Genomic DNA, 24,634 nt, shown 5'->3' with positions numbered 1-24,634 from the left:
GAGACAACTGCCATCCTTTCACAAAGACTTTTCTAAAAGTACTATATTCAGGGAAGGTTCTGTAAATCTGCCCCCTCCTCTATTAAGAGATACTTAGCCAGAGGTGGTAGTTTGCCCACCCTTGGTTTATAGAAACAGCCTATTCCTGGCATTGATGCACGGTAAATTTTAATGGACAAAAAAGGTCTCTTGGGGCATTTGATAAAAAGACACAGGATTGGGGCTAGCATTGTGGCACAGCAATTTAAGCCACTGCCTATGATGCTGGTATTCCATAGAGACATGAGTTCAAGTCCTGGATGCTCCACTTCCAATCTATCTCCCTGCTAAAATATCTGGGAAAGTAGCAGATACGCCAAGTGCTTGGGCCCCTGTACCTAGTTGGGAGACCTGGATGGAGTTTCTGGTTAATGGCTTCAGCCTGGCCTAGCCTCAGCCACTGCAGCCATTTGGGGAGTAAACCAACAGATGAAAGATTTCTCCTGTTCGCTCGCTCGCTCTCCCTCGCTCTCTCCCTCCCTCCCTGGCTCCCCCGCTGTAACTCTGCCTTTCAAATAAATAATATAAAATAATTGTTTTTAAATGACACAGGATTTCTTCACATCCTGGAAATTCTTATAAGGTAGATCTGGAATACAGCCCAGGAATCTATATTTGGCTCTCCAGATGAGTTTGAAGAGGATCATTTTGAGAAACACCATGTTTGAGGCTGAGAGCAAACATTAACTTTATTGTTCTTATACAAGTATTAATTTCTGTAAAGACCGGAACAGAGGCCAGCACCGTGGTTCAACAGGCTAATCCTCCGCCTTGCGGCACCGGCACACTGGGTTCTAGTCCCGGTCGGGGAGCCGGATTCTGTCCCGGTTGCCCCTCTTCCAGGCCAGCTCTCTGCTATGGCCAGGGAGTGCAGTAGAGGATGGCCCAGGTCCTTGGGCCCTGCACCCCATGGGAGACCAGGAGAAGCACCTGGCTCCTGACTTCGGATCAGTGAGATGTGCTGGCCGCGGCGGCCATTGGAGGGTGAACTAATGGCAAAGGAAGACCTTTCTCTCTGTCTCTCTCTCTCTCTCACTGTCCACTCTGCCTGTCAAAAAAAAAAAAAAAGACTGGAACAGAACATATTCTATAAAATATTGGGAAGTCTGTATGCTTTCAGATTTTCAGTTTGCAATAATTTCCCAGAATCCTTTCTTACTAGAAGAACAGTAATTATAATTTCTATATTCCAAATTAAGCAGGTGTCATAGCAGAGAATGTTACTGAGAAGGAAGATGACATTGTTATAGAGTAAAGACACTCTTATTCCTGCATGACCAGTGAGAAGTTCTAAATTCCAGCATTGGATCTGCTATGAATTAGCTAAATGAACTTGAGAAAAATCACTTAGCCTCTACTTTCAATTCTTCATTTAAAAATATGAATAAATCTGTATCTACATACTTCACAATGACATTTTATAGGTAAACAAACATAAAATAGTTATTTAAATTCTTCAAAAAGAAGATATTTTATAAACAAAATATTGGGGTATTTCCCTACTTTGGTAGGGAAGAAGATATTTTATAAAAAAAAAAAAAGAAAATATTTTATAAATAAAGTGTTTAAACCTACTTTAGTAAGTTTGAGAATATGAAGGAGAGTTAGAAGGAGGAAATCACCAACCAAAATTAAAAAGATAATTAGGGGGCTGGCGCTGTGGCGTGGCGGGTAAGGCCACTACCTGCAGTGCCAGCATCCCATATGGGCGCCAGTTCAAGACCCGGCTGCTCCACTTCCGATCCAGCTCTCTGCTATGGCCTGGGAAGGCAGTAGAAGATGGCCCAAGTCCTTGGGCCCCTGTACCCGCATGGGAGACCCCGAGGAAGTTCCTGGCTCCTGGCTTCAGATAGGCACAGCTCTGGTCGTTGTGGCCATTTGGGGAGTGAACCAGTGGATGGAAAACCTCTCTCTCTCTCTCTCTCTCCTTCTCTCTGTGTAATTCTGACTTTCAAATAAATAAATAAATCTTTTAAAAAAAGATAATTAGATAGCCTGCCACAGTTCCATGGACGCTGACAGAAGGCACTACACTCCAGAGCCAGCAACAAAGTACCTTCTTAGCCAAAAAAGAATAGGAGAATCAACATGGTTGCATGGGTTCCCCAAGTCCCAAGTCCCACAGGGCAATGTGAAAATCTCCATGGAGTGAGGCGAGAATGAGTTACAATGGAGGAACTTGAGCCTAGGAAATCTACTACTTTCATAACAAGCAGTGGGCAAGGCTTTTGTTGATTTGAAAGGAGCCCAGATGCAGTACAAGAACTACAATACACTATCACCTCAGAACTATCAGGTGCATGAACAATCCTGAGAAGTGGCCCAAGTATAAGAACAAGCAAAACCCTAGAACTTTTGGCACATGTAGAAAGACATATAAGTGAATAAGAGGCCCATAGTAGACTGTTTGTCAACATACAGGCACAATAATGCAACTGAATAAAAATTTAACATAGGGTTGTATGGTTACTTAAGGAACTACAACTCCTTAAAAATCCTTTATCTTATGGAAAAAGATGCAAGCAGATCTTTATAACGCTATTTTCACTGCTATTTGGAATGCTATTTGGAAAGAGGATCACAAGGTGAAAATTGTAGAAAGTAGGTCAGTCAAGACAGCAGAACAGGGAAAGGACTACTGCTCTATGCTAGGGGAAAACAGCAGCAAAGAACTGCAGGAAGCGCATTCCTAGGGCACAGCTGGAGAGAAATCTGCAGCGGAAATTCTACACAAGGAAGAGGGAAGCCATGGAGCAGTGTGGAAGGTGTGGACGCGCAGCAATGAGCATGGACACAACACACATGCCCCACAGCCAAGAGCTAGAGGAAGTGCCAGCTGTGGAGAGTGAAGTGAGGCCAGACCGCAGCAGCCCGTGCCACTGACAACACAGCTGGAGGGAGAGCCTGGCAGAGTACACTGTCTTCGCGTCTGGCCTGGGGCCCTAAAGAGAACAGGGTACCAGCCTAAGCAGCAAAAAACTGAAACATTTCTTTCTCCCCATGCCCCCAACAATGGTGCCTGACAACCAGCTGGGAGAGGGCGTGATTTTGACATTAGTAGCAGCTGTGAGCTCTTCTGCGGGCACCCAGGAACTGGTAGGGACAAGGCACCATGCTGACAACACTAGCAGCTGTGGCAGTGCCGCTGTGCACACCGGGCAACAGGCAGGGAGAAGGCGCCATTTTGAAATCAGTAGCCGCTGTGGTGGCTCTTACGCACGCATTTGATCCAGGGATTTTACCAGAGGGAAAAATCCACATTCCCCATTGACTGAGTCTGGATGGGAAGACTTACGTGGGGCTGGGCACACATTTAGGACTCTGAGGTGCCCCCAGCCTCTCAACATACCACAGGCTCCAGGGCTCAAACGCCAGGGAGGAGTACCTCTGTTGTGGGCTAGGTTGGGCCTCAATTTCTATTCCAGACTCTTGTCTTTTACTCAGAAAAGCATCTTAAGTACAAGCACAAACACGACAATGTTTATTTACAAAATGAGGAAAATACACATGCACTTGTGGGTTTTATTTAGAGAGAGTGGGCCAGGAAAGGTCAAGAGAGACTTTGAGATCCTGCTTGCTCTGGGTCCACAAGGAGATAGCTTAGAATGGAAGTGTTTACATGGCACCGCCCCCAAGTCCTGGGTAAGAGAAGTACTTCCCAGGGAAGGGGTCATCTGATTGACAGGTGGGTGGATATGAGCACGAGGAGCAGGGAGGTGGGGCTTCCAGCTCATGAACTTAATCTAGCTACCTGACTTGTCCCATATCGCTTCCAGGCAGTTGGTTCCAGGAAAATCTCTGACTCTCCGTGGATGGGATAGGCTAGTGGGGTAGAGTGGATCCTCGGCACCCCGTGACTGTAGGAGCATTGTATGCTCACATGGTGGGAACGCTGTGACTGCACAATAGGGCACAAGGGATAGCTGGATCTCTGGGCAATCACTGTGGGTGGTGCCAAAAGCTCAGACCTCCCTGGTTGCATGGAGTGAGATCTGTGTTCACCTGAGGACTGCACAGACCCTTTGTGCAGTTCAAGTGGCAGTGCAGGTGAGTGTTGCAACCACTATGGGCTAACCAAGGGCGTCGACCACCTTGGAAGAGAAGAAGTAAGGGTGTGATTACCCCAACAGAGGTGATCATACCCTCTTCCCTGCTGATAATAGAGATCTACCACACCCAACTTGGGTGTCATTGTGGATACTTGCCCTACCCTGCAGCACTGACCAGAGTTCCATGGCCACACCCAGCACAAGCCTCCGGGTATTCACTGAAAGAGCAGACACTCCACTAAGCCACAGAGGCATACTTCAAAGATAAAATCCATCAGAGGAGAAAATGAACAATTATTTCTAGAAATGCCTAAAAATAAACACAGAAATTTAAGATACAAGAATAAGGAAGATAACAGGATTCCCCTAAAGGAACATAATAACACTTCAATATTAGACTGTGAGGGGGCTAGCATTGTGGTGCAGTGGGTTAATCCTCTGCCTGCGGTGCCAGCATCCCATATGAATGCTGGATCGAGTCCCAGCTGCTCCTCATCCAATCCAGCTCTCTGTTAGGCCTAGAAAAGCAGTAGAATATGGTCCACGTGCTTGGGCCCTTGCACCCATGTGAAAGACCTGGAAGAAGCTCCTGGCTTCAGATCAGCACAGCCCTACTGTTGCGGCCATTTGGGGAGTGAACCAGTGGAAGGAAGACCTTTCTCTGTCTCTCCCTGTCATTGGCTGTAACTCTACCTCTCAAACAAATAAATAAAAATCTTAAAAAAAAAAGACTGTGAGACAAAGAGATTGATTAAATGTCTGAAAAGAAATTGAAAAGATTAATCACAGAACTACTCAGAAGCAATGAGAAGCAAATTCACGAGTTAAAGAAATCCATATATGACATGAAAGAAAAATTCTCTCATGAGATTGAGATTTTTAAGAGAAACAAAAATGAAATATTAGAAATGAAGAATTCAATATGTCAAGTAAAAAATACAGTAGAATGCCTTAAAAACATATTTGGTGAGGTAAAATAAATAATAACTGACTGGAAGACAAATCTTTGGATATTTCTCATTCAGACCAAAAAAATAAATAAATTAGAAAAATTAAAAACAATGTTAGAGATTTATGGGATGCTATCTCATGACCCAACACATGGGTCTTAGGAGTTCCTGAAGGTGTGGAAAGAGAGAATGGATTAGAAGGCCTAGTCAGTGAAATAATTATGGAAAACTCCCATAATTTGGAGAAAGAAAGGTATATCCAAGTACAGGAAGCATATAGAACTCTTAAATGACATAACCAGAAAAGATCTTCACCATGACACATTGTAGTCAAACTTACCACAGTAAAAGATAAAGAAAAGATTCTAAAATGTGCACAAGAGAAATGCCAGATTACTTTCATAGGATTCCCAATTAGACTCACAGCTGACTTCTCACCAGAAACCCTAAAGGGTAGCCAGTGTGCAGATCTTAACACAAAAAATTAAAATAGACAAAGAAGGGCACTATGTAATGATTAAGGAATCAATTCAACAGGAAGATGTGACTATAATAAATGTATGCACCCAATGTCAAGGTGCCTGACTATTTAAAACAAATGTTAATGGATAAGGGTATACACAGACTCCAATGCAATAGTAGTGGCAGAATTCAAAACCCAACTTTGATCAATGCACAAGTCAACTAGACAAAAAAAATCAACAAAGAAACAACAGAGCTAATCAACACATGGATCAAATGGACCTAACTAATATCTACAGAACTTTCAATCCACAGTTGCAGAATACAGATTCTTTTCATCAGTGCATGGAACTTCTTCTGGGATAGACCACATGTCAGAACATAAAGTAAGTATCAGCAAATTAAAAAAAAATTGAAATATAATGCATCTTTTCTGACCATAATGGAATGCAGCTGGAAATTAACAACTCAAGAATCTCGAGAACATAAGCCAGTGCATGGAGAATGAACAACATGCTCTTGAATAAATAGTGGGTCAAGAAAGAAAAAGAAATAAAAAAAATTTCTGGAAACAAATGAAGACAATACAACATATCAAAACTTATGGGATACAGCAAAAGTAGTGTTAAGAGGAAAGTTTATAGCAATTGGTGCCTGCATCAAGAAATTAGAAAGGCAGGGGCCAGCGCTGTGGCGCAGCGGGTTAAAGCCCTGGCCTGAAGCACCAGCATCCCATATGGGTGCTGGTTCCAGTCCCAGCTGATCCTCTTCTGATCCAGCTCTCTGCTATGGCCTGGGAAAGCAGTAGAAGATGGCTCAAGTCCTTGGATCCCTGCAACCCACGTGGGAGACCTGGAAGAAGCTCCTGGCTCCTGGTTTCCAACTGGCGCAGCTCCAGCTGTTGCAGCCATCTGGGGAGCGAATCATCAGATGGAAAACCTCTCTCTGTCTCTACCTTTCTCTGTAATTCTTTCAAATAAATAAAATAAATCTTTAAAAAAAATAAATTGGAAAGACATCAAATAAATGAGCTATCAGTGAATCTCAAGGACCTAGAAGAATAACAACAAACCAAATCCAAAATTAGTACAGGGAAGAAATAACTAAAATTACAGAAGAAATAAACATAATTGAAACCAAAAACAATACAAAAGATCAGTTAAATGAAGAGCTGGTTTTTTGACAAAAATAAACAGAATTGATACACTGCTGGCCCAACTAATAAAAGAAAGTGGGAGAAGATCCAAATTAATAAAATCACAGAATAAAAAGGAAATATAACAATGGGTAGCACAGAAAAAAATAATCAGGAAGCACTACAAAGAGCTGTATACCAGGAATTGGAAAATCTAGAGGAAATGGATAGATTCCTGGACACATACAATCTACAAAATTGAATCATGAAGACATAGAAAACCTAACAGACCAATAACCAAGATGGAGATTGAATCAGTAATACAGACCCTCCCAACAAAGTAAAGCCCTGGACCAGATGGCTTCACTGCTAAACTCTACCAGACATTCAAAGAAGAACTAACTCTAATTCTTCTCAAGCTATTGAAAACAATTGAAAGGGAAGGAATCCTCCCAAACTCCTTCTATGAGGCCAGCATCACCTTAATTTCTAAGCCAAAAAGATATATAACAGAGAAAGAGAATTGTAGACCAATATCCCTGATGAACATAGATGCAAAAATTCTCAACAAAATATTAGTTAATTGAATCCAACAACACATCAGAAAGATCATTCACCTTGACCAAGAGGGATTTATCCCTAGTATGCAAGAATGGGTCAATATTCATAAATCAATAAGTGTGATATATCACATTAAAAAACTGAAGAATAAAAACCATATGATTATCTCAATAAATGCAGAGAAAACATTTGATAAAATACAACATCCTTTCATGATAAAAAAAAAAACCTTAGCAGATTACATATAAAAAGAATACTCCTTAACACATCAAGGCAATTTATGACAAACCCACAGCCAGCATTTTATTGAATGTCAAAAATTGGAAGCATTCCACTAAGATCTGAAACCAGACAAGGATATCCGCTCTCACCATGGTTATTCAATGTTGTCCTGGGAGGTTTGACCGGAGCCATTAGGTAAGAAAAAGAAATAAAAAGGAATCAAATTGAAAAGAGGAAGTCAAACTATTTCTATTTGCAGATGACATGATTCTACATAGAGAGGAACCAAAAAACTCCACTACGAGACTATTAGAATTTATAAACATTTGATAAAGTGGCAGGATATATAATTAATGCATAAAAATCAAAAGCCTTTGTATACATAGACAATGTCATGGCTGAGAAAGGACTTCTAAAATCAATCCCATTTACAACAGCTATAGAAAAATTAAATATCTTGGAATACATTTAACTAAGGAGGTAAAATATTTCTATGATGAAAATTATAAAATATTAAGGAAAGAAATAGAAGACACAAAAAATGGAAAAAATTTTCCATGTTCAAGGATTGGAAGAATTTTAGTATATGTGCTGCTGAAGCGAGCATAGGATTGGAAAAACTAATATCATCAAAATGTCCATACTATTGAAAGCAATTTACAGAGTCAATGCAATCCCAATCCAATACCAAGGACGTTCTTCTCAGATCTAAAAAACCTATGCTAAAATTCATATGGAAACACAAGAGATCCCAAATAGCTAAAACAATCTTATACAACAGCAAAGCCAGAGGCATCACATTACCAGATTTCAAGACAAATTACAGGGTAGTTATAATCAAAACAGACTGGTGCTAGCACAAAAATATATATGCAGACCAATGGAACAGAATAGAAACTCCAGAAATCAATTCACGCATTTACAACCAACTAATCTTTGATAAAGGAGTTAACCTCAACCCCTGGGGGCTGGTGCTATGGAATAGTGGGCTGAGTCCCCACCTGTGGCACCAGCATCCCATATGAGTGCTGGTTCAAGTTCTGGCTGCTCTACTTCTGATCCAGCTCTCTGCTATGGCCTGGGAAGGCAGTGAAAGATGACCCAAGTGCTTGGGCCCCTGCACCTGCATTGGAGACCTAGAGGAAGCTCTTGGCTGCTGGCTTCAGATTGGCTCAACTCTGGTCATTGCAGCCATTTGGGGAGTGAACCAGCAGATGGAAGACTTCACTCTCTCTGCCTCTGCCTCTCTGTAACTCTGCCTTTCGAATAGATAAATAAAGAAATCTTTAAAAATAATAAAATAAAATCAATCCCTGGAGAAAGGACAATTTCTTCAACAAATGATGCTGAGAAAACTTTATCTCTACATGCAGAAGTATAACACAAGACCCCTATTGCATGTGTTATACAAAAATCAACTCAAAATGGATCTTCCTCTCCTTCTCTCTCTGTGTAACTCTTTCAAATAAATAAATAAATCTTTAAAAAATTATGGTTATATATAGGCCACAGAATACCACTGGAGCTGGGGCTGTGGCACAGCAGGTAAAGCCACCACCTGCAGTGCCAACATCCCATAAGGGCACCAGTTCAAGTCCCAGCTACTTCACCTTCTATCCGGTTCTAGTCCTGGATACTCCACTTCTGATCCAGCTCTGCTATGGCCTGGGAAAGCAGTAGAAGATGGCCCAAGTCCTTGGGCCCCTGCAGCTACATGGGAGACCCAGAAGAGGCTCCTGGCTGCTTCAGATCAGCCCAGCTCTGGACATCACAGCCATTTTGGGAGTGAACCAGCAGATGAAAGACTTCTCTCTCTCTCCCTCTCTCTCTGCCTCTCTGTAACTCTGCATTTCAAATAATAAATAAATAAATAAATCTTTTAATAAAAAAATAATACCACTAAGCTGCAAAAAAGAATGAAATACTATTGTTTGCGACAAAATGGATACAACTGGAAACTGTTATACTCAGTGAAATAAGACAGTCTCCAAAAGACAAATACCATATGTTTTCCCTGATTTGTGGTAACTAGTAGAGTACCAAAAGTGTAATGCATAGGAGTGAAACTGACATTTTCAGCTTCGATGATTGTTACAGCCTGAACAGTGGTTTTTTTCCCTTATTTTTATTATTTGTTTAACTCTTTACTTAGTGTGTGGTTAATCTTATGAGTATAAAGTAAACTGAAAGTAGATCATTATAAAAATTGAGAGACATTGGCTGGTGGCGCGGCTCACTAGGCTAATCCTCCGCCTGTGGCACTGGCACTGGGTTCTAGTCCCAGTTGTGGTGCCGGATTCTGTCCCGGTTGCTCCTCTTCCAGTCCAGCTCTCTGCTGTGGCCCGGGAGGGCAGTGGAGGATGGCCCAAGTCCTTGGGCTCTGCACCCTAATGGGAGACCAGGAAGAAGCACCTGGCTCCTAGCGGCCATTTGGGGGGGTGAACCAACGGAAGGAAGACCTTTCTCTTTCTCTCCTACTGTCTAACTCTGCCTGTCATTAAAAAAAATTGAGAGATATTAGGAGAGGAAAGAAGAGGAAGTTGGGAGCATGAGAGGGAGGGGGTAGGGTATCATTGTATTCCTAAATCTGTATATATGAAATAAATGAAATCTGTATACCTTAAATAAAATTTAAAGAATATTAGAAAAAGGAAAATTTGTGACTTTCCACTGTTTGTAGTAATGTAGAACAGTTTTTAAATATTACACCTTGAACTCTGCAGATGGGAAAAATATTAAAATTGTTAAAGTAATTACCACATCACAGAAACACCCGCAAGATAACTACAAACTAAAGCCAGGAGAAGGGTCCATGGACCACTGCAGAGTCATGAGAATGAGCCCAATAAACGTGAGATGAGAAGGGAAGGAGTAAAAGGCACCAGGGGAACAGTTAGAGGGAAGAGCTATGACAAGTGCTTTTACAGAAGAGATCTGGTTGGATCTCAGTGGATTTAAAGCCTCACAGAAAAGGCAGGAAGATCCCACATTCTGTTTTCTTTCCTTCATACTGTGAACACGTGGATGAAGGCCAGTCATTCTCAGCCAGATTCTGAAGTGCCAGAAACCCATTATACCAACTGGATCATCAGCCTCCTCTGTATCTCTTTGGCACAAGGACTCCAGGACTGCCCACTTCTTCGGCAGCATTAAAATTTAAGAACAACACCTATACCAGAAGCCATTAAATATTCACATGGACCTGTGCTCTACAGTCTTCTTTTATACTCTAAGCCCAGAATGATTCAACAACCAACCTAAATGATGTGAAGGAATGCCAATATTAAATATGTGTCTCACGCTTAAACATTTAATTTTTATACTTCTGGAGCATTTGAAGCTCTTATGAATGGAAAATCATCTTCCTTAAGAATTTTTTTTCTTGTTGAGCCATTAGATACAACTGATCCCTATACAACAAATAAAAAAAAAATCAGAATATTTTGGGGCCGGTGCTGTAGTGCAGTGGGTAAAAGCCCTGGCCTGGAGCGCCAGCATCCCATATGGGTGCCAGTTCTAGTCCCAGCTGCTCCTTGTCTGATCCAGCTCTCTGCTATGGCCTGGGAAAGCAGTGGAAAATGGCCCAAGTGCATGGGCCCCTGCACCCATGTGGGAGACCTGGAAGAGATTCCGGGCTCCTGGCTTTGAATCAGTGCAGCTCCGGCTACTGCAGCCCTCTGGGGAGTGAACCAGCAGATGGAAGACCTCTCTCTCTGCCTCTACCTCTGTAATTCTGTCTTTCAAATAAATAAAATAAATCTTTAAAAAAATCAGAAAATTTTTTAAAAAAGAAAAAGAGGAAGCCAGTGCTGTGGCTTAGAAGGTTAAGCCTCCACCTGAAGTGCCAGCATCCCATAGGGCACCAATTGAGTTCTGGCTGCTCCACTTCTGATCCAGCTCCCTGCTAACACACCTGGGAAAACAGCAGGAGCTGGCCCAAGTGCTTGAGTCCCTGCACGCACATAGGAGACCTAGATGAAGCTCCTGACTCCTGGCTTGGGGCTGGCCCAACCTGGACTATTGCAGCTTTTGGGGAGTGAACCAGTGGATGAAAAATTTCTCTCTCCCTCTTTCTCTCTCTATCCCCTTCTCTGTCTCTATTTCTTTTCTTTTTTTTTTTTTTAAATTTTTGACAGGCAGAGTGGACAGTGGAGAGAGACAGAGAGAAAGGTCTTCCTTTTGCCGTTGGTTCACCCTCCAATGGCCGCCGCGGTAGGCGCGCTGCGGCTGGCGCACCGCGCTGATCCGATGGCAGGAGCCAGGTGCTTCTCCTGGTCTCCCTTGGGGTGCAGGGCCCAAGGACTTGGGCCATCCTCCGCTGCACTCCCTGGCCACAGCAGAGAGCTGGCCTGGAAGAGGGGCAACCGGGACAGGATTGGTGCCCTGACCAGGACTAGAACCCGGTGTGCCGGCGCCGCAAGGCGGAGGATTAGCCTACTGAGCCGCGGCGCCGGCTCTCTGTCTCTATTTCTGCCTTTCAAATACATAATTCTTTTTAAAAATAGAAAAACAAAAATATAGTACTCTGACATTCAGAAATTAAAGTTTCTACATAATTATACATATTGCTTTATATGCCAACTTTATATTGGACTCTAAAATAGCCTATGAATATTATTATTTACTTATAAATATATTGATTCATTTTTAATTTTTATTCTTCATTTGAAAATAGAAATTTGAATATTAATGTCATTTTTCACTGAACAAACTGCTATTTATTATTAATAACTCTCCACTAAAATTTCTAAGTATTCATTATTTTAAAAATAAGACTTGGGGCCAGCATTATGGCATAGGGGGTTAAGCTACCTGCATTGTCGGAATCCCATATGGGTGCCAAATCAAAACCTGGGACCACTTCTGACCCATCTCCATGCTAATGGTCTGGGAAAAGCAGCAGAAAATGGCCCAAGTGTGTGAGTTCCTGCAACCCATATGAGAGACTTGGAAGAAGCTCTTGTCTTCTGGCTTTGGCCTGGCCCAGTCTCCACCATTGCAGCTTTCTGGGGAGTGAACTAGTGGATGGAAGATCTCTCTCTGTCTTTCCATTTCTCTCTCTCTCTCTCTCTCTCTCTGTAACTCTTTCAAATAAATAAATAAATCTTTTTTAAAAAGTCCTGCATGCTAACCCCATCTCCCGTGAGAAGTCCCTATAGAATAAAAAAAAAGAGAGCGAGACTTGATGTTAATGCTACACTATTAAACCTTTCCCAAGGAAGAATCACATACATAATGGGTCACAGACAACCCTGGATTGCAGACAATAGAATCTACTGATTAATTTAAGAAACAGCACATAGGGTGGATGTCTGGCCTAGCAGTTAAGCTGCCAATTAGGATGCATGTGTGATTGGGTTCAAGCAGTACTCAGCTCAGGCCCCGGACTCCAGCTGCCTGCTAATGTGGACCCCAGGATTGTTGCATCCACTTGTCAGCTAAAACAAAATGTTACAAAAACTCCTGACAGTCACACATGAATTTTATTGAAAATGAGAAGCAAATGAGAGGCAAGGCAACCGATCAGGACCAGCCATGGATTGGGACCAACACTCCTTATCAGAGTGAAGCCCCCAACAGCGGTTACACAGCTTCTTATAGGATTCTGTCCACTGGGGCTCACAATTTTGAACCAGACCCCTGGTATGCAGTGAACAATAAAGAGGAAAACCAGAATATGGTTGTAAGATAACAGTTAACAATAACAAACCCAGTAACAGATCCAAGATATGGTGGCGAGATAACAGTGGAGGACACATTTCAGTCAAGCTAGTTCCTGGGAATTTGGGCCCACATAGTTTCACAAGGTCCACCCTTAGCCGTTAGCAAGCAAAGCTAATATGTGCAGAAGCAAGAGATCTGCAATTAGCTTTTAGCCACACTCACTCCATTTTGATTCTGATTTTATAGGATAGCTCAAGTAGTTGGGTTCCAGCTACTCACATAGGAGACCTAGATAGAGTTCCCAACTCCTGGTTTCAGCCCGATTAGGGTGCTATTGAGGGCAACTGAAGAGTGAACCACCAGACTGGGGGAACACATTCACATGTGCTGTCTCTCTCTCTCTTTCCAGCTCTGTTCCTCCCTGCCCCTAAATCTGTCCTCAAATAAATAAAAAATTTTAAAGGGATGATTACTTTTACTATACTATATTTATACTTTTACTATATTGTATTTACTATAGGTATTAAATAGCTTATAAAATCTTTGGAAAGGGTAGTGAACTTGTTTCTAAACTTCTAGCAATAGCTCTGGGGAAGACATTGGGCAAACTATCACATAAATCTGGGACCACATCTGAGCAAAGAATTGTGGCATCTTTGCCAACATGTACCAGAACAACTGACACCCATGTCTTATCTTTCCCTACACATTCCTTAATTGCAAATCAAAACATGAAGATGTGGCTAACTGGCAGAATCTAAACCATTATTTCTAGGAAATAAGACTGGGAAAGGCAAACTTTTAGTTTTTGCTTCACTTACATTCTACATTGAGATTGTAGAGGTTATTCTATGAAGAACTAAAAAAAAAATTAGAGTGTTTTCAAAATATTTTGGGCAACTTCAAATTACAATGTCAACTGCTACTTCACAACTAATACATTTTGCATTTTTTCCTTACTCTAGAAAAATGAGTGGGTTCTTCATCCCGTTTTCAGTTCTAGCTTCCCTCAGGTCAGTTTGAAGACTCACTATTATATTACAGAGCTCAAAGCATAAACTCCAAACTATTGCATATTTATTTTGGTTAATATTCAATTTATAACATGTATTTTATCTTTGCAGTTTTTAAAAATCTATTCACAATCTGCCACTGCCTTTCTCGGGGGTCTGCCAAGACCCAAATGGAATATTTTTGTGTCACTTACTCTTGATAGATTGCGGTCTGGCAAAGCTGGAGCTGTAGTTCATTTGGCAAACTGCGAAATGACCTATTCTTCTTTAGGCAGAGTTGAATCTTTAAAAAAAGAAAGAAGATAAATAAATGATAGCCTAGAGAAGGGCTGGAGGGGAATGGCTATGATGCTCACCATCAGCTCAGATTCCTTTAATTCCTCTGAGAACCAGAACAGGAATCGCTTTTCTGTGTTCTCCAAAATCTAGCCATTTTTCACATGTGGATGCTGGGAAGTAAAGCGTTTAGTAAATGGATTCAGGAGAATGTGGCAGGATAATCCTATTAGAGCAAAACCTCCTTTGCGGAAGAGAAGGAGCCATGAGACACAGTGAGGAGAGGGTCCTCCCTGCATTCCATGACATGAGGCCCCCGATCTCCATGAAGAAGTTGGTAAGGAATTCTTCAGAAACACAAAAATACAAAATGATGAATAAACAACCATATTTCAACCAAAACAAAGAGAGGCCAGAAAATAGCAAAGCAGCAGCAGAAATCCCATGGGGCACAGAACCCAGGACAGCCGCCTGGCAAAGGGAAGGAAACACCTTGCCTTCACCACCCCATCGCCACAGTGGTGATCAACCTGGAGATCAGTCCTCACAGGCTCCGAGCCCAGCCAAGGAGCCCCCCAGAGTCCACAGGCTGAGCTACCCCCAGGGAAGGAGCTATCACTGCACCTCACTCCTCTGTGGTCTGTGCTGCTGCTGCTCTGCACCACCCTGGACCAGAGCCACTGCTGGAAGTGTCCTGCTCTGTGGCAAGTGGCCACGAGATCCCTCCGCTGCTCAGGCTCCGCCACCACTGTGCCACGCCCACCCTGAGCAGCACCAAGCTACTGCAGGGCTGCTCCATCCGCAGTCCCAAGCACTGGTGCGCCTCCCTTTAGGGCTGGGCTGACAAGGTGTCTGCCTCTGGGGACCCAGAGCCAGAAGGTGATCTGGGATCCTGACTCCAGCCTGGCTGTTGCAGGTATCTGTGGAATGAACCAGAAGATGGGAGATTCTCTCTATCTCCCTCTTACTGTTGATCTGCTTTTCAAGTAGATGAAAAAACTAGTAAGTCTTTATCATAAAAGTCTAAAATTCACTGGTAGAGGTAAATACATCATCAAATCCAGAATATAAGATGTTTTATGTAAGTCCCATAGTAACCAGTAAACAAAAGACGACAGGAGCTACACAAACGATAAAGATATGGACATCTGGTGGCCATTAAGGTGCTGGTTAACAGGCCTGCATCCCATATCAGATTCCCTGTATTTGATCCCCAGCTCCAGCTCCCAATTTCAGCTCCTGTCAATGCAGATCCGGGGAAGCAGCAGGTGATGGCTCAAGCATCCGGGTATCTGCCACCCACATGGGATACCTGGATTGAATTTCTGGCTCCTGGCTCTGGCTCCAGCAAGTCCCTGGCTATTGTAGACATTTGGAGAGTGGTCTCTCTCCCTCCCTCCATCCCCCCAACCTGCCTCTCAAACAAATGTAAAATTTTTTTAAAAGAATAAAAGTTATGGGACATGCTACCACACGTATGAACCTTGAAAACACTGTGTTGAGTGAAGTCAATCAGTCACAAAAGGAAAAAATATTGTAACATCCCTCTTACATGAAATTATCTAGAATAGCCAAGCTCAGAGACAGAATATAGATTACAGGTTGCCAGCAGGTAACCTGCCCTGGGGGAGAGGAGGGTGGGAGTTATTACTTAATGGTCAGGGTATCTATATGGGGTGACAGATTTGGAAATAGGATAGTTGCACAGTAGTGTGTATGCAACTAACCCCACTGAAACGCACTTAAAAATGGTTAAATGGCATGTTACATTATACATATATTACCAAAATTTTTTTAAGAAAACTTTTTAAAACACATGTTCACAGTATGTAGAAGCTTTTACTAAAGGGTTTAGGAATTCTAAAACTTCAAGTTACCAATGCAGAAGATAATTACCTAGCAGGCCAGAAAATGAGGGCAGCACTGCAAAGGAATTCCAGGGGCACTGAAGTGGTTGTGTATGTAACTCCAGTGGTAGATTCATGACCCTCTATGTTTTATCAAGACTCAGAACTGTACAACGCAGAGCAACTTTTACAATAATCCAATTTTTAAGGAGGGGGTGAGTATCATGGGAGATCAAGGTGGAATATAGAATATGACAAATTAATCTAACTATACTAATAAATATCTGACATACCATACTGAAGGAAGTGGGGGGGGGGGGAGACCTGTCCTAAATATCTCTGTACAATAGGGTTCTGATAATGTAAGGTTAAAGACAGAACAAGGTACTCTAGTTGGTAAACATGCATCTCACCCCAGCTTGACAATTCTAAAACTACTTTACATACATGCCAGGGCTGAACAAATAATATATTGTAGGTAATGACAATCAGGTTTGTAACTATAGGAGAAATAAATTACAAACAAGCAAATGGTAAATGTTGTAATAAACCCTGTAGCAATGGACTTGAGTTGGAGATATCTGTATGCATCGGGTTATTTTACTATGCCTCCAAGTGGACATACAGAAGTAAATACAGATGTGTAGGCTGGCAGACACACAGCCGATTGCTGGCTCCATGTGCTGAGAGGACCTAGAAGCAAGGCATCCTTAGTTGCAAGGAGGAATATTAGGCCAGATTTTGGTTTCTAAATACTGTTCTGTGATAGAAGGAGCCAAGTTTTTTAAAGAAATACTTGACTCTTGGGCTGGACCATGGCAATACAAGATGACCCTGGAGCAGCATCCTGCTGTCCCAGAGTATGAGTTAGCACTGAAGACCAACAACGACAAAAATACGTGAGGGCTCCCAAGAGCCAGAGCAGGAATAATATGAGTAATACAATCACCAATAATAACAATGAATTATAACCCAAAGAACTAAATAACTATCCATAAGTCAGCAAATACCCATGAGTACATACACAATGGAAAGGAGAAAGGGAGACAGGGAGAGAGAGGGAGACAGAATTCTTCCTAATGAAAGAATTCCAATTAATACATGGAGAAAAATGTGGAAAACCGAACATCACCGTTAAGGCACCACAGTTACAACTGCTGCAGACAAGACTCACTTGGGTGCTAAAATTACTGAGCAACACGTTCGCGAGAAAGGGGGTATTCACACTGCCTCATTGCCTTTCTCATCAAATACCACTTAGTGGTCTTCACATGTGTTACACATCCTGTACCCCTGCCTCCGGGAGGTGAGGCTGGCCTCCCCTGGGTGGGATTTAACTCCCGTGAACTGGACTCAGCCACTCACTGGTAATTTTGCAGTGGACAAAATGGCAGACAGCACCTTTGTCAAGGGATAGAGGCCGACATCGCCCATCATAACACACTCTGATATGACGTACCCTGCCCCAAGTCTAATCATATAACCACGAGAAATTGCCATTAACACCAAACTGAAGGACATCCTACAAACATTTAACTGCCATTCTTCTAAAGAGTCAGGATAAGGAAGGACGAGGAAAAACAGAACTGTCATGGACTGAAGACCACGCAGCCAAGACAACCGAAGGCCGTGCTGCTTCCTGACTTGGATTCTGGACCTGATACAAGACATCAGTGGAAACACTGAGTAGTCCACAGTTCAGTCAGTAGGATTTGTTGAACTGACCTCAGTTTTTTATTTTTTATCTTGTACCATGGCTATGTGAGATGTTAACATTAAAGGATGGTGGGTTAAAGTCTACAAGAACTCTGAACTATCTTTGCAACTTTTCTACAAATCCAAAATCATAAGTTTTTAAAAATTGAGCATCAGCTGAACACAGTAGTTGGCTACATGTAATAACTTAAATGGAGGGGTCTTTCTTGGGGCCGGTGCTGTGGTGTGGTGGGTAATGCCACCCCACCTGCAGTGTCGGCATCCCATATGGGCACCATTTCGGGTCCCAGCCTCTCCACTTCTGATCCAGCTCTCTGCTTTGCCTGGGAAAGCAGTAGAAGGTGGCCCAAGTACTTGGGCTTCTGCACCAGCATGGGAAACGTGGAGGAAGCTCCTGACTCCTGGCTCCTGGCTCCTGGCTTCAGATCAGTCCAGCTCCAGCCATTGCAGCCATCTGGGGAGTGAGCCAGCAGATGGAAGACCTCTCTCTCCCTCTCTCTCTCTCTCTCTCCCTCTCTGCTTTTGCTTCTCTGTAACTCTACCTTTCAAATACAAATAAAATAAATCTTTAAAAAAGTGGAGGACCATTGGAGACTGAAGCTGAAAATAAAAACAATTCTGCACTAACCGCTACCACTCACTTGTACATTTGGAATGTCCAAGTTTACCAAACGAAAATCTACCAGGAAATGGACTAGGAATCTGTCCCATTGTTGATCTGTGAGGTGGCCCTGTCTTCATGCCCAACTGCAGGCCCAGGAGTGGACCAGGGTGAATCAGCCTCCAGTTCAATCCCCTGCTCCTTCCCGTGAATCTCAGATGTCATTTGGCACTGGTGGAGGGTTTGGATGTCAGCAACAGCTTATGTGAGACAAAGCAAGTAGAAACTGGTGGAAATTGGCAATTTACAGAAAAATGAAAAAGCATAAATGTTGTATTCATGTTCATCTCTGTGCTTTCTCCTTACTCAAAATGCATGTAGCATTAAGTACCCACCTTTAGGAAATATACAATATACAGGAAATTCTCTGGTTTATAGTAATTTTATTCCTTGAAATGAAAATTACTCCTATCTACCTGATTACATATAAACTACCAAACCCTGTCAGTGTCTTTTTTTTTTTAAAGTTATCTTTTCAAATTTATTTAAGTGACAGAGAGAGGTGCTGGTATAGTGTACAGCAGGTTAAGCTGCTGCTTACAACACCAGCATTCCATATGAGCACCAGTTTGAGTCCCAGATGCTCCACTTCTGATCCAGCTCCCTGCTAACGAGCCTGGAAAAGCAATGTAAGATGGCCCAAGAGCTTGGGCCCTGCCACCCACATGGGAGACCTAGATGGAGTTCCAAGCTTCTGGCACTGGCCTGGCCCAGCCCCAGTTGTTGTAGTCATTTGGAGAGTGATTAAGTAAATTTAAGATCTCTCTCTCTCTCTCTCTCTCTCCTTCTCCTTCTCTCTGTAACCCTACCTTTCAAATAAATAAATAATTGAAACAAATCATTAAAGAAAAATAGAAAATTCCAATTTACAGTTTCACTTCTCAAAATATCTGCAGTGGCCAGGTCCAAAGCTGAGAGCTGGGAATGCAATTCAGGTCTCCCAAGTGGACAGCAGGAACCCAATTTTTTGAGCCATGACTGCTGCCTCCCAGGGTCTTCATTGGTGAGGAGCTGCAGTCTTGAGCTGGAGCTGGGAATTGAACCCAGCACTCTGATGTTCAATCCAGACATCTTAACAACCAGTCAGCTAAGCATCTGCTCCCCAGCAGTCTCCTCTTGACAACATACAGAATAAAGATTTCCAACCTGTCACCCTGTAGTTGCTTGAAGTTGGCCAGAAGAACATGTAAATTTTATGTGCTTTATCTGGAATCATGTCAACTCAGCATGGAAGACGGATTATTTTGCTGATCAAAAGTGGTAATTGATGGTAAGATAAAAGTTTAATTTTTAGAAGTGGGAAGAAAAAGTAACTACTAATGAATGACCTTTGTTTACAGGCAAAACCTTTCAAACCATAGGGTTCATGAGGCAGTTCTGATTAGGGACTGACAGGCTACCGTGTAAGACACTATTCATCTGTTTTCTGTTGCTATAGCTGAGGCTGGGGAATGAATAAAGAAAAGAGGTTTGCTTATCCCATGGTTTTGGAGCCTGGAAGTCCAATCAATATCAGGTGGCCCCATCAGTTCAGCCTTTGGTAAGGACCACCGTTAACTGTGTCACAACATGGTAGAAAGTGGATCTGGCCTAGTGTAGAAGGCAAAGATGACAGAGCCAGACAAAAAGCTCTGTTATAACAACTCATTATCACAAGAATTAACTTGGGCTGCAAGACCAGCACTAAGACCCTCTAAGAGTGATGCTCCTAGGGACTTCATTACTTCCCACAGGACCCCATCTCCTGAATATCCACCACCTCTTAATATCACCCCATCAGGGCCCAAGCTTCCGACACATGCACTTTTTGGGGAGACCCTTGAACCACATCCAAAGTATAGCAATACCCTACTCTCGGTTCTTGACTCTGAAAGCCTCCACTCCCACCTACTCCCCACCTCCTCTCCTACTCCATCACCAGAGTCCTCATTCCCAGCACTCACTCCTAGCCTGGAGGCCTTCTGAGGTCATCTCTGTCTCTAAGTTACAACAGCTTGGCAATTTAATTCCATCCTGATTGGTTTACACATACTTAAGAAAGCTGGTTACTTCAGAGCACACACATGATTCATAAAGAGTTGATTAAATAGATGGTCTATTTTCACACTTTTATGAACACAATTCTCCACTTAAAATAATTCTATGTGAAGGATAAATTTAATTTAGATGTTTACTTATACTACCTTTTCCAAGTTGTAAATCTACTGCGAGTTCCAGACTGCCTGTACCGAAACGGGAATATCAGCTCACAGCTACAAGAGCATCCAGGTCTATGCTGCTTTCTTGTGCTGGGTGCTCTGGGCTGGAATGGCACGGGTGGACCAAGGAAAGCCCAGAAACACTGACTTTGAGAAACAACTGACGCTAAAGGTAACGACTGCTTGTAATACAGCACTTCACTCTTTAGGACACTCTGAAACACTCTCTATCTTAAAATGTTTAAAAATCAATACCTCTCTTTATAGCTGGTTTACAAAATATATTGCATCCCCTAAGAGACTAAAAATCAACAAATATAAATCCAATTTACCTAAACATATTAAAATTTTAAAAGAAGCAGAACAGGTCCACCCAATCTCTTAGAGACAAAAATTTGCTTCTATATAATGGATCACTGAAGTCTATTCAAAGATTAGTAAGTTAAAAATCACCAAAAAAAACTCTATAGGTTTTAAATAAATTGACATATTTGAAAATCAATTATTTATCTCAAACACATAATTCAAACAAATATAACACATAGTAGGTACTCAAGGACTAATATTTCATTATTCAGCATATGAAACATATGAAAGAAAAGAATTGCTTCACTAGATCAAAACAAAATATAAAGATACAAAAACCCAGCTTTATTTTCATCCCACTTTGTTTCAAAAAAACCTAAAATTAAGGCAAGGATTAAGGAAGCAGGAAACATAAAAAAAAAAGTGGTATGTTTTATAATGTTAACCTGTATTTGCTTAAAATGATTGAAAAAAGCACAATTGGACAACACTGATGTAATCACAAATCAGAAAAAAAATCTTTTTTTTTACCTCTCTGAGATTTTCTTGGCTTCTTTGCTTAGGCTGAAGAGACAACAAGGTCTTCAGCTTGTCAAAATCTTGGCTCTATAAAACAAAGTATATTTACATTGAATGCATCTTACTTGCTCCACAAAAACTACTTCTAAAATTTTTAGAAAGAGGTGGGTGTTGTGGCATAGCAGGTAACGTTGCCTCCTGCAATGCCAGCATTCCGTATGAGTGCTGGTTTGGGTCTTGCCTGCTCCACTTCCAACCCAGCTCCCTGTTAGTAGAAGCTTTAGCAGAAAAAAATGCCTAAGAAAGCTTCACCAGCAAGTCCTTCTCCACCACCACAACACTTCAATTCATTGCTCTCATCAAACAAGGGAAATTTGGAGCATTTGCCTAGCAGTTAAGATGTAGGTAAAAGTGTCCACATCCCATATGTGTGCAAGTGCTGGCTAAAGCAGCTGGGTTCCTGCCACCCGTGTGGGAGACCTGCATTGAGTTTCTGGCTCTTGGCTTCAGCCTGGGCTGGCCCCAGCTACTGTGGGCAGTTAGAGAGAGAGCTAACAGAAGGGGATATTATCTCTTTTTCTCCCTCCCACCCCACTCCTAGAACAAAGGGAGATGTTGAGAGCTCTTCAGTGAGAAATTACTAGGCATCCACCAGTTCTGATCTCGCCTCACTTCCTTTTGTTTCCTAATCTAATCTTCAGAGGGTACTCATTTCCCTTCAGCTAATAATATAAAAGCTGATGCATTGATACGGTAAAATCCCCACGACCCTCAGTTCTTTAGGGACAGACTAAACAGCTGGTATTATCACTTACAAAAGTGTCTTGAATTTGTTGGAGTTTATGTTGAGGAACAAAGTTTAAAACTGCTAACTTTTATCTTTTAATTCAATTTTCCAGGAACTTTCAAAAGTCTCCTAGTACATTGACCTTTACAGTGTATATATACAAGATGTACATACACAACTTGTATGTATGAAGGATCGGTCTCTCTCTCTCTCTCTCTCTCTCTCTCTCTCTCTCTCTCTCTCTCCTTATAAAGCCACCAGGATCCAATCATGGTAGCCCCACCCCAATGACCTAATCCAAGCTCATCACTTCTCAAAGATCCCATCTCCAAACAGATAACTGAATTAAGTTTCCATTCTCTTCGTACTTTTTTTTTTTTTTTTTTGACAGGCAGAGTTAGACAGTGAGAGAGACAGCGAGAAAGGTCTTCCTCCCATTGGTTCACCCCCCAAATGGCCGATACGGCCGGCGCTGCACCAATCCGAAGCCAGGAGCCAGGTGCTTCTTCCTGGTCTCCATGCAGGTGCAGGGCCCAAGCACTTGGGCCATCCTCCACTTCCTTCCCAGGCCACAGCAGAGAGCTGGACTGGAAGAGGAGCAACCGGAACAGAATCCGGCACCCCAACCGGGACTAGAACCCTGGGTACCGGCGCCACAGGTGGAGGATTAGCCTAGTGAGCCATGGCGCCAGCCTCTTAGTACTAATAACACAAAGCTTCAGGGACTAAGTGCCTATGTGAGTTCAGGGTGACAAATATTCAAACTATAGCAGGGACCATTTATATTTGGTTAATTGACACACCTTGCAGTGCCCAGGAGAGATAGGTGTCCAGTAAATAGTTGTTGAAATGTAAATCATTTCCTTTAAAAAAAATCATAAACAACGAGGACAGCATTTGGTAGCACAGCAGGTTAAACCTGTGCGTGCAATACCTGCACCACACATACAGTGGTGGTTCAAGTCCCAGCTGCTCCACTTCCAATCCAGTTACCTGCTAATGTGCCTAAAAAGGCAGCAGACAATGGCCCGATTGGGTCTACGTTGTAGTGTAGCAGTTTAAGCCTCTGACTGCAACACTGGCATCCCATAAGGGCACCAATTCGAAACCCAGATGCTACACTTCCGATCCAGCTCCCTTTTAATGCACCTGGGAAAGCAGTGGAAGATAGCCTAAGTGCTTGGGCCCCTGCCATCCACTTACAAAACTGGGAGACCTGGAAGAAGACCTGGCCTACCCCTAGCCATTATGACCATGTGGGGAGTGAACTAACAGATACAAGATCTCTCCCTCCACTCCCTCTTTGTCTCTCCTCTCTCTGTAACTCTGCCTTTCAAATAAATAAAAATAAATTTAAAAAGAAAATGGCCCAATTACTTGGGCTCCTGCCACCCATAAGGGAGACCCAGATGGAGTTCCTGGCTTGTGGCTTCAGCCTGGCCTATCCCAGGCTGTTGCAACGTTTTGAGGAATGAACCAGCAGATGGAAGATCTCTGTCTCTCTGTCTCTCCCTCTTTCTCTGTCAATCTGCCTTTCAAAGAAATGGCAAACATGTAAAAGTTTGCACATATTGAGCTTTAACACACATTGTCAAGTTGTTTTCCAAATCCTGGTAGGGAATTACATTCCCATGATTAACCTATCGGAATAAGATCAAAGTCAGCGAACTCTAAAGGCTTCCATAGCCCTGGCAACTCATGACTAGAGCCTAGGGAGATTACTGACGCCATGAACAGGAGTGTCAAATTGTTAAATCAGCAACAGGAGTCACTGTGTACTTACACCCCATGTGGGATCTGTCCCTAATGTGTCGTCTAAAGCCAAGTGATGCTATAACTAGTACTGAAACAGTATTTTTATACTTTGCGTTTCTGTGTGGGCACAAACTGATGAGGTCTTTACTAATTATATACTGAAGTGATCTTCTGTATATAAAGAGAATTGGAAATGAAAAAAAAAAACAACCTGGTGTTAAAATGGAAATGGCATAGAAAATTAATTAATTTGAAAAAAAAATTATGTAGGATCTCTGTCTTTAATGTGCTATACATTGCTATTTAATGCTATAATTAGTAATCCAATGGTAGTTTTTTCACTTTATGTTGCTATATGGGCAAAATGTTGAAATCTTTACCTAATATATACTAAACTGATAAAAAAAAAAACCATATAAAAATGTCTATTTCCCCATATCCCTGAAACACATTTAAAACTTTGTTCAAAAATGG

General features: G+C 42.2%; 1 protein-coding gene across 1 annotated transcript in view; it reads right to left on the bottom strand.

The window, feature by feature from the left end:
* LOC133765372 (cyclic nucleotide-binding domain-containing protein 2-like) overlaps nt 1–24,634 on the bottom strand; it is a 108,003-nt gene that overhangs the window by 78,378 nt on the left and 4,991 nt on the right. The window contains exons 3-4 of the mRNA XM_062198941.1: nt 21,631–21,705; nt 14,290–14,378 (exon numbers count right to left, since the gene is read on the bottom strand). Of these exons, the coding sequence (XP_062054925.1) occupies nt 14,290–14,378; nt 21,631–21,705 (164 nt within the window). The remainder of the gene's footprint in view (nt 1–14,289; nt 14,379–21,630; nt 21,706–24,634) is intronic.

The sequence above is a fragment of the Lepus europaeus genome, chromosome 8 (genome assembly GCF_033115175.1).
Source record: "Lepus europaeus isolate LE1 chromosome 8, mLepTim1.pri, whole genome shotgun sequence".
In the NCBI taxonomy this organism is placed as follows: domain Eukaryota; kingdom Metazoa; phylum Chordata; class Mammalia; order Lagomorpha; family Leporidae; genus Lepus; species Lepus europaeus.
This window is presented reverse-complemented; position numbering and strand designations above follow the sequence as displayed.